This window comes from Haliaeetus albicilla, chromosome 18 (assembly GCF_947461875.1).
Source record: "Haliaeetus albicilla chromosome 18, bHalAlb1.1, whole genome shotgun sequence".
NCBI classification, from domain to species: Eukaryota; Metazoa; Chordata; class Aves; order Accipitriformes; family Accipitridae; genus Haliaeetus; species Haliaeetus albicilla.
Genome location: NC_091500.1, coordinates 17,311,350 through 17,321,143, shown reverse-complemented (window position 1 = coordinate 17,321,143; position 9,794 = coordinate 17,311,350). Strand labels below are relative to the sequence as shown.

The following is a 9,794-nucleotide window of genomic DNA, read 5'->3' as shown; positions in this document are numbered from 1 at the left end:
ATTTGGATTATCTGAGGACTTTAACAGACAAAATGATTTGAAATAACTGGTAACTGTCATCAATACTGTCAATATGTCTAAATTAAGAAGGCTACACTTCTTGTCCTCTCTTACAAAACAATGCTTATCTTTCTGTAAAAAGTTTTCATATCCCCAAAATTCCAGAAAGTGATGGCTTTTGGGGGTTTTTTTTGGTTTGTTTGTTTGTTTGTTTTTAAATAGGAAGAACCTAAACCAAAAAACTGTTTCCAAAGATTCGGCAAAATATCATGAAACTACACAGGCTTTGGGGGCTTCCTATTTTGTTTTGGGAGGCTTTTTGGTTCAACTAATAATTTTTCTAATATATAAAGATATGTGCACACAAGTTCCCAGTACTTTTGTAACACTCTGATGAGTAAGTTTTAATTCAATCAAATAACACACCAATTTAACAGAATCCAGAAATGTACAGATCACATCTCCAGTCCTGTAAGTATGAGATGTCCATGGAATGAAAAAAATAAAAGAGCCTAGATAAAGCCAGTTTTTCCTCTGTTGACTCTGGCATAGAGAAGCATCCTCTTGATTTGGATAACAAAGGCCATGACCACATGATCCCACTGGAGGCATCTGTTTGGAGATGCACTACGACAGAAACAAAGCTGTGCAGAACTACCAGCACATGTTAACTGCCACAAAGAGCAGGATTACTGCTTTGGACTAGCAGGAGGTGGCCACATCTCTGCAGCTCGCAGCACTTCCTTTAGAAATGCCTGCTTTGGCAATTCCATTTAGCAAAGGTATTTTTATACTTGATGCTTATTTAGTATTGTATTAATAACAACATTGTTTTAATGCATTCTTTTCAATTAAAGCCGTGAAGTACTGTAACCAAAACAACATGGATGTAACATTTTTATCAAATGAAGAAACAAAATACCGCAATAAAAAGAAATTTGGACACAAACCCAACAGGCCAATTTATTTTTTATTCTCTTTGTACTACCAGAGTCTAGTTTGAACAATTCTTCCTCAGAAACATGCAGGTTTCACTGGACAGTACAAGTATTTGCTACAATGACATTCAGGTACATTATTTAGATGATATAAAAATCTTCAAACACTGTACTTCAGAAATAAAGAAGCTGGTACAGAGATCTGACGAGATTCCAAAAAGTATGCATTATTTTTAAAATGGCAAACACTGCTTATTTTTCTTTCCATAACCAAATGATAAACACTGTACCAAGGAAAGATCATGCACAGCAACAGATACTCCATAAGTTCAGACATCCCATTCATACTTTATCCTTACAATATTTTAATGTAGCTCAGGTGGTTGCATCTATTTAGACCAGTGACTGTAAAATTATGTACCTATAATAAATAATGGATCCACTAAATCAATTATAAGGTATTACCTTATAAATAACTGCCAATTCCAATGACACATGAAGACAACGTTCCTTACAAACCTTATCACCACTCTACCCAAAGTTCACAAAGTCAACAGCAATTACCGAACATACAGAGAGTAAAAGTGTACATAGAGCCAAATAGGTATCTTAACACTCCAAATTTCAACATATGCAATATATGTTTGACACATTAATCCACTAATTAACGCAAAGTTTGATAAGGGTGTCACATGTTGTGATATTTAATCTTCTGGCATCTCTTACATCAAATGGCAAAGATACACAGTCTTTACTTGCAAGTATGCAGATGTAACTGGAATGTTTAGAAGGGATAAGTAATACATATCCCAACATAAAAATAAAATCACATCATAATTTTAATAATTAGACCATACTTACTTCTGTAACATCTGCCCCGACCAAACCTTTGCACAGTGTCTTAAAAAAGAACTGGTTTTCCATGGTGACAAATACTGCTTTCATATGTGGGGAAGATCTGAAGTAATTTGCTTCTTGTAAAAATTACTACTTCTCCCCAAGAAAATGACTGAAAACAATCTAGACCTTCTACTAAAATACTGAAAGCTTAAACTACAGAGCTTCATGTAACAACACACTGAAAGAATTCCAAGCAAGCTACAATTCATGGGCACACTCTGTTTCAACCTGGCTGCTTTTTACAGGATACTCTCTCTTTCTTCTCCAAAACCAGCCCCTTCGGAGGCTGTAACAGTGTGGAGCTCTGAGGAATCTTTTGAAAGCCTGGTATAACTTGAACGCTGGCTCCGCTTGTGAGCGACGCTCTTCAGGTTCTCATTCTGAACAGCAGCTGAATTGGAACCTGAGCCAGGGTGCAGGATAATTTGAGGTGAATCTCTAATACCTTGTATTTCTTCAAAATTTTGATTAGCTCGGTTGTTTGGAGCACTGTTATTATTTAAGGTTACTGTACTAGGGGTTCTATTTAAATTATAGACTTTCTGGCAAGCTGGCCAGCTCTCTTCTGGGCTACTTGCTATCAAGCTGCTTTCAGAAGGGCTTTTCTTATCTACTGAGCAAATAGACATGCGAACCACAGCTGGATCTTGAAGGCCACTAAGGCTGTGTGGAATTCCTCTCTTTCCACTGTGACCGTCATCTTCAAGCTCAATGAGATTTGCCTTTTCAAGCTGTGAATCATCTGCACCTTCATTATGGAGGGAATGATTTGGAGAACTTTCGTTGGATCTTACACCAGAGTCAGACGAATCTTTTTTATCCAAAAGAGCATCTGTCAAATACTCCTTTGCTTTGATGAAGGTTCTAATAGGTTCAGATCCATGTTCTGGAGATTTGGGCTGCTTCTCTACTTTGCCATCTGTTTTCTTATCTTTACCTTCCTTAAGAAGAGGAGTGTTATCTGATTCCTCAGTTCCTGACTCATCTTCATCACTTGGAAGTTTCTGATACCGGAGAGTAACTCCCTTAAGCTTTAAATCTGCAGCCTGGAAAATACTTGTTCTTTCCGAAGACTTCTTTCCTGGGAGAAGCTTGGAACCAGACTGATCAGATTTTTCATCTTCTTCAGTAATAGGATCCAAAGGAGATGCATCATTAGTAGAAACACCTGAAGTACTGTAATCAACAACATCATTCCTCTTCAGCAAGAAGGACTTTCTTCCATCATCTTGTTTCTGTTCACCATCTTTTCCTTTTTCCTGTTCTGCACTGGAATGCAAGGAACCCCCTGATGTACTCTGCCCCATATAGAAAGCACTTGAGCTATGAGGGGAGGACCTACCACTTACTGTAGTAGAATTAGCACCTCCTTCTAACTGTGACATTTGAGCAATATACTCTCTATATGCATCTCTGTATTCCGCCTGCACCTTGTCAGTAAGCTTTGAGATTTCAATACTAGAATCTTGAGAGTTAAGACTTGAAAGACTTGGAGTTCTACGAGTTTGTGACTGGGGGGAGAAAAAAAAAAAAAAAAAAAGAGAGAGAACAGTTAAATGAACTATTTATTTTGACTTTCACTAACCTTTTTAAATTAAATAACTCAAAGCATCAAGTATGTGCTTAAATGAATTTTTTTGTTGTGAATAGATTATGCAAGTGAAATTGTCAATGCTATAATTAAAATATGCTTACTAGAATCATATATATGCAATCACACACATTCACTAAACTTACAAAGTATTCCTATTGTTGGTCCCCATAGCATAAGTTTTCCACAAACCAGGATACTTAATCATATAGATAGAACCTCTTGGTCCATCCTTCTCTTTCTCACTCTCTATTTTTCTTTTCTCCCTTCCCTCCATCTTTTTCCTGCTCTTATACACATCCTTCTTATCTTTCTTGTTTCTGTTCATCATCTTTCCTTTTTCTTGTTCTGCACTGGAATGCAATGCAAACCAACGTGTTTCCTTCCTTCTCAGAAGATGCTCATAATCCCCCCAGCAAGCAACACACACAAGATCTGCAGGTTCCATTATTCCCTCTATATGACGAAACAAGTATTACTGACAACTTTTCATAAGATCAATAATGTTGTATATACACTAGAATATTGGGGAACAGCTGAACATGATTAACTACAGAAAAATCATGTTTAAGTGAATTCTATCTGCCATGACACCTAAGCAATTCAATGCCCAAAGCAAAATGCAAGAATCTCAGAAATAGTTAACACTTGATTATTTATGTATATTCACTACTATTTATCCATACTTAACAGCAGCTATGGTTCCTCACCACAAAGAGAAGTATTTAATTTCATTGTGTATTTCCAGGAGTACTCCTCCTTTTCACAGAGAAGCAGCAATATTCTTTTTTAATCAATATTGACTTTAAAAATTCCAAAAGGCAAATTGTAATGTTTTCTTAAGGACAGACTACCTTTCTCATTCTTTTGATTTAACTTCAGACAACTATATGGGCATCAGAAGCACTATTTATATAAACTTGCATTTTAAACAATGTTTTAAAAAAGATTTTCTTGTACTTCTTTCTGTGTTTCTGACACAAAAACAATGTAACAAATGTGAGTCATGCCACTTCACTTTTGAAAAACATACATTGATACTCCATTGCTGGAAATAGGCTGTAAGGGTAATGAGGATCCTACAAACACACACAAGCGTGCACGCACACACACAGAAGTATCTGGGGTAGAAATCTATCTCTGGGATATATATCCCAAACCTCTTTTCAGTAACAATTTTGAATATTAAATGTATCACATATAGCTAGTAATTTGGGGTATTTTCCTATTTTGATGCACCTTCCAGATTTTGTAAATTAGACTTCTAAAACCAGAGATGAGAAAGCTGCTAAATGTTTGGATTTTGTTTTTTGGGTTTTTTTTGTTTGGTTTGTTTTTTAATTCTAATCGCTATTTAGGTTATCAGCTGATCTGTCTCATTTCTTAAAAAGGACAAAAGAAAATCACGCACTTCAGGTGATTTCATAAGATACAAAAGAAAATTGACCATAACCTATGGCAGAAACCATAGTTAGAGAAGGATGTCAGCTCTGGAGCCTGTGAATAGATTATGCATTGCCAGGACAAGGCTCTTGATGTCATGAAGCACTGCAGTTGTCTGTTTTAAAAAACCTAACAAACTATCAGTAATCCTTTGAATAGCATAACATCTGGCTAGCACATAGCTAAAATATTTCATTCACAAAGTCTGAATACTACGATAAACAGAAATCTTGCAGGACACCACCCTAAGCAAGATGAGAAAGGCAAGATAGCTTTAATTTTTTTCTCTTGAAGAGTGATTACTCAGATGAATAGTTTTCAGATGGCAGAGGCAAAGACAAAGACTTTGACTTGGAGAGCGTGATTAGTTTACATCTCTGCAAAACTGGTCTTTGCCAAGACTGAGAACTGAAAGTACATGAACTGTCACAGTAGACTTATTTCTTGACCTCTCTGTATCCAATAATGGAAAAAACCTTTTACCATACAGGTAAGCAAGCAGAATACATTTCTCTATTGAATACCTGCCAACTTAAGTTACTATGGCGTGGAGGAGCTTCATCAAGACCAATTGTGTTGAGTTCTTCAAAGCTGAAGTTAAGTGTGTAGGGAGCTTGACCAGAAAGACCTGTAAGCTCAGTGTGAGGCAACTCAGTGTCATGCCCAGGACGACGAGTAAGCTCACTATGAGGAATTGTGGTAGTAACATGCTCAGTTGTTCCACGAGGATCTTCCTGTACAGCCTGATTTTCTGAATTTCTCATTTCAAGTATCTTAACACACAAAAAGAGACAATATAAGTGTAATTACATAAATAGAAAAAGTTCTCAAAATTGTTAAAGAAGGATTTTATTAAAAATAGTAACAAGGACTTCACAACTGTAAAAGTGTACTTGCACATGTGGATGTGATCATGGAAAAGCATGAAAAAAAAAATCTGTTCACAGACCTAGTGCATTCATTGTCTTTACTGCAAATCACATTTTACTATTTAAGATTTTTTTTTATTTAGAAATTATTATTACTGCTAAAACCTTAAAAGAACTCATATGCCACAAACCACTTAAATTCTTGTAAAACTAGATAAGTGATAAATTACAATTTAAAAGCAAAACCAAACACTTCTGTTTTATAGTTTAATCAACCTGAATGTAACAATAAATCTCGTTGTGCAATTCTCAGTGTTTTCAAGACTGATTTAGCAGTTCAGAGACATACTGTAATTTTCAGAAAGAAAACTGGCAATATACTAAAAATACTTAGGAGAAAACACAGTTCTCTGTGATGCATATCCCTCACTGTAAAACTGCCATTTACTCTCAAACCAGGAGGAGGGAAATGGGGGAATGAGATATCTATATATATGCTTCAATAATAGTATTCAATGCAGCACTCTCGCATTATACAAGTATGTGCCAATCCAATAGTGTACATTTATCTCATTGGCTTGATTTTTAGCTTAAGTTCCTTTAAAAATTATGCTTATGCAATTGTGTGCCATGCATCTCTAACAGCCTGGCTGTCCATTTCCTCGCACTAACATACTTTGAACTCCCTGACTAACTTTTAACAGAAGAACAGAGGCTTCAAAGAAGAATTAAGTTCTGACAATTTCATTAAAATAGGCAAATTTAAAACGGGAAAAGGGAACCCATACAGGAAAAACAGATCTTACAAAAAGAGGAGGCAAAACTTCAGAGTTCACAATCAATTAAGATGCAAATCCATAGGCAACGAGTTCTTCATTAAAGTGCTCAAGACAAAAAGACAAAGTAACAAAATAATAAATGCATGCATGTTTTAAGAAAATAGTTATCATCTTAAACATGATGATAACAAGAAGGCAACAGGAAAGAAAAAAAGATAAGGTTCATAATGAAAAAGACTAATTTATGATGACCTGAATACTGAAGAGAAAGTCTTACCATACTCCTGAACAGGTGCCAGTCACCAAAATTCATATTCATTTCTTTTTTCAGTTCATCAATGTTGCACTGAGCCAAGACACGGCCATTTATATTTGCCTAAAACAACAGAACTAAATAACGTAAATCACCAATACAAGACTTATGGTCTGGCAGTAACAGACTAAAAAGGTAATTAAAATTGGATATACTGATGGGGACTACTAGTGAAATTCCCCAACATCACTCTTAAGTCCAATCCTATATAATAAACATGTGTTTTTATAAAAGAATACTTATTGATGATTGCTGATGGACAAGAAGAACCTACATGTCATGAAAAACATGAAAACATTAAACCCATCAAAAATGTATATATGAAAGGCAATATGATTCTGTTCTATAAACAGACATAAGGAAACAACACATCAGTGGTAGAAAATTTCACACACAATAAATCACATTCATCTGCCTAGATTTCTCAGACTCAGAACACAAACGGACTGCAGATGCCTAAGTATCTGATGATAATCAGACAATTAAGTGCCAGGCAACCTTTTACACCTGGCTTAAGGCATCTAACATCAAGTACTACCTCCATCAAGTTCCCTCCCTGCATAAATACAGGCTTATATTCCTTCCATCATCAGAAATACCTGGGGACAGAAGACTGGACTTCTTTCTAATTTTCATCATAATTCAAAGATCAACATAGAAGTGTATAAACACCATCTATATTCCAGGAAAGTGATTCCATATGTTAGGGATGTTTTTATAGTGCTTAACTTCCAACAGCACCAAATTCAATACAGAACCATTTTCATTACATAACAATGAGAGGTATTTCTCTTTATACCATGTATCAGTGGGTAGACAGAACGTAAAAGGGGAACTACGTCTTGGGAGAGTAGCCACAAAATGCAAGACCCAAGTTGAGAGCTCTGCTCAGTCTGAGGGATCTCAGTGGTTTTGTTCCCATATCGCAGCAGATGGTCTTAATCAAACCAGGAAAAAGACCAGGCTGAGCCATTTTCATTCTTCCTTTTGACATGATATCACTTGTAATAAGAAGTGCAAGAATATAAATAAGAGGAATCTCATTAGACATAATGGATGAGCACATTCTTTTAGCACTCTAGAGCCACTGAAGCAACCGGAATTTTTTGCAGCTACACTTACTGAGCTGCAATCTGACATCCTACTTCTTGCTTTAAGGAACATTGCTGAAGCTTTTATGAAAAACTTGTCTCTTAATCCTCGAATCAACATCCTCGTTGTATTTTTTAAGATATGATAGGTACCGGCACAAAGTCAGGTCAGCAAAAACATTCAATAATGACAACCTTTGTATTTTTTCCATTACTTTCTTTGTAAAAGGAGCATGTGGAACAGTGAAAAAAAAAATAAAGACAAAAATTATTCTGTGCTAATGTCTCAGAGAAAAGACCAGTAACAGAAAAATGTACAGTGGCCTTTTTCTGAAGATGTGGAATGTGATAAGACAGAAATGGAACCATCTTCACCACTCATTTACAACAGAAGAGATGTGCCAATTTCTCACAGGGGAAAAAAAAAAGCCAGGAATGTTGCTACCTGGATATAGAACACATTTGCAACCCTATTTATCTACACATGGCGATTTTGAAAACGTGTTTCTTGCTTCTTCTCTCAAAATAACCAGTCTCATCAGCATTTATATTTCTGAGTCTGTTTTTCCTTTTTGAGACAGAGCATTTTCTCTGAAAAATATATGCTTGCATTAAAATGTCCTCCAAACTTAGCACACATAGAAGTTAGGATGTTGTTTTGACATATTTGATATGTTTCAGTAAACATTTCAGAGAAAAGAGACAACTAAATATTTCCTTTTCCTTGTGTATCTCGATGTTTAGGTACTAAATACATAAATGAAATTCAGCTGATACCTTTCTTATAGTTGCAGAGTACTGAGGTAGCATGCTCTGGTCCAGACCATCTATCTGCTTTAGCTTCTCACACACAGCTTCCACACTCATTGTGCTCAGAGACACATGTGATACTCCTGCAGTCGATCCTGTGCCTGCTCCTGCTCCCTGTAAGAAGTGAGAAAATGTGCACATAAGATTTGTTCAAGTACTCAGTACACCCAGAATTTCACAATATACACTAACACAAATCAAGCTGTGTTCAACTACATTTTAAAATTAAGATAGGAGAGTAAGAATGTACAGGTATTTTAAATTACTATCAGAATATCTATATATTGGTAAACATTTATTATAGGTATTTATATGAGAAAAAAATACAGCAACTTGAGTGCTGCCTATGTGAGAAAATAACTCTCTTAAATAACATTATTTAAGAAAAGCAACATAAAAATCAGAAATATTAAGTAAGGGTTAATCCATTTTAAATGCACCTTTACTCAGAGTTTCCCCCCAATTTTAGTAGTTTGGTTTGGGGGTAGTTTTGGGGGGTTGTGGGGTTTTTTTTTTTGTTTTTGTTGTTTGGTTTTGGTTTTGTTTTTTTTTTAAAATAATGCAGACACAACTAAGATTTTCCTGTCTTAAAACCTCCTGGTTTACTATCAGACAAAGATGACCTAAAACGTAACTCCTGAATTATTTGGATTCATTGGGTAATTTTAGCAACATCTGTCCGTTTTCCAGAGGTTCCTTCAGTTCCATGTATGCAAGATCAGCCACGGGGCTGTGTACCACAGTACAGAAACACAGAGCAGCACTGCCACTGCCCTCCAAGATACTATGAGGATGCTTCATGTATCTCAAACTTTGGCAAGATTTAGGTAGAAATTATTCACAACTCAGATCTGTAACACAGAAGTTGTCCTGTTAATGTTGCCAGCTTCCGGGAATTTCAAAGAAAGCATGGAAAAACAAAACAAATACATCTGCAGGTAGTCAGTATACTACAACAGTATGTTCTCAGAAAAAACTATGTTCTCCCTGGATGGGGACCTATGCATTAAGTAGGAGCCAAGTGCAAAGCTCTAAACAGTTATGCTAGTGATTCCAAATT

At 35.8% G+C, this 9,794-nt stretch overlaps 1 protein-coding gene across 3 annotated transcripts in view; it reads right to left on the bottom strand.

Moving 5' to 3' along the window:
• Window positions 1-957: 957 nt before the first annotated feature.
• Window positions 958-9,794, bottom strand: part of KIDINS220 (kinase D interacting substrate 220) — an 80,422-nt gene continuing 71,585 nt past the window's right edge. For all 3 annotated transcript variants that reach the window (XM_069805842.1, XM_069805843.1, XM_069805845.1), the window contains 4 exons: window positions 8,702-8,848; window positions 6,798-6,896; window positions 5,397-5,645; window positions 958-3,349 (listed from right to left, as the gene is read on the bottom strand). In XM_069805842.1, the coding sequence (XP_069661943.1) occupies window positions 2,078-3,349; window positions 5,397-5,645; window positions 6,798-6,896; window positions 8,702-8,848 (1,767 nt within the window). In that variant the 3' untranslated portion in view covers window positions 958-2,077. The remainder of the gene's footprint in view (window positions 3,350-5,396; window positions 5,646-6,797; window positions 6,897-8,701; window positions 8,849-9,794) is intronic.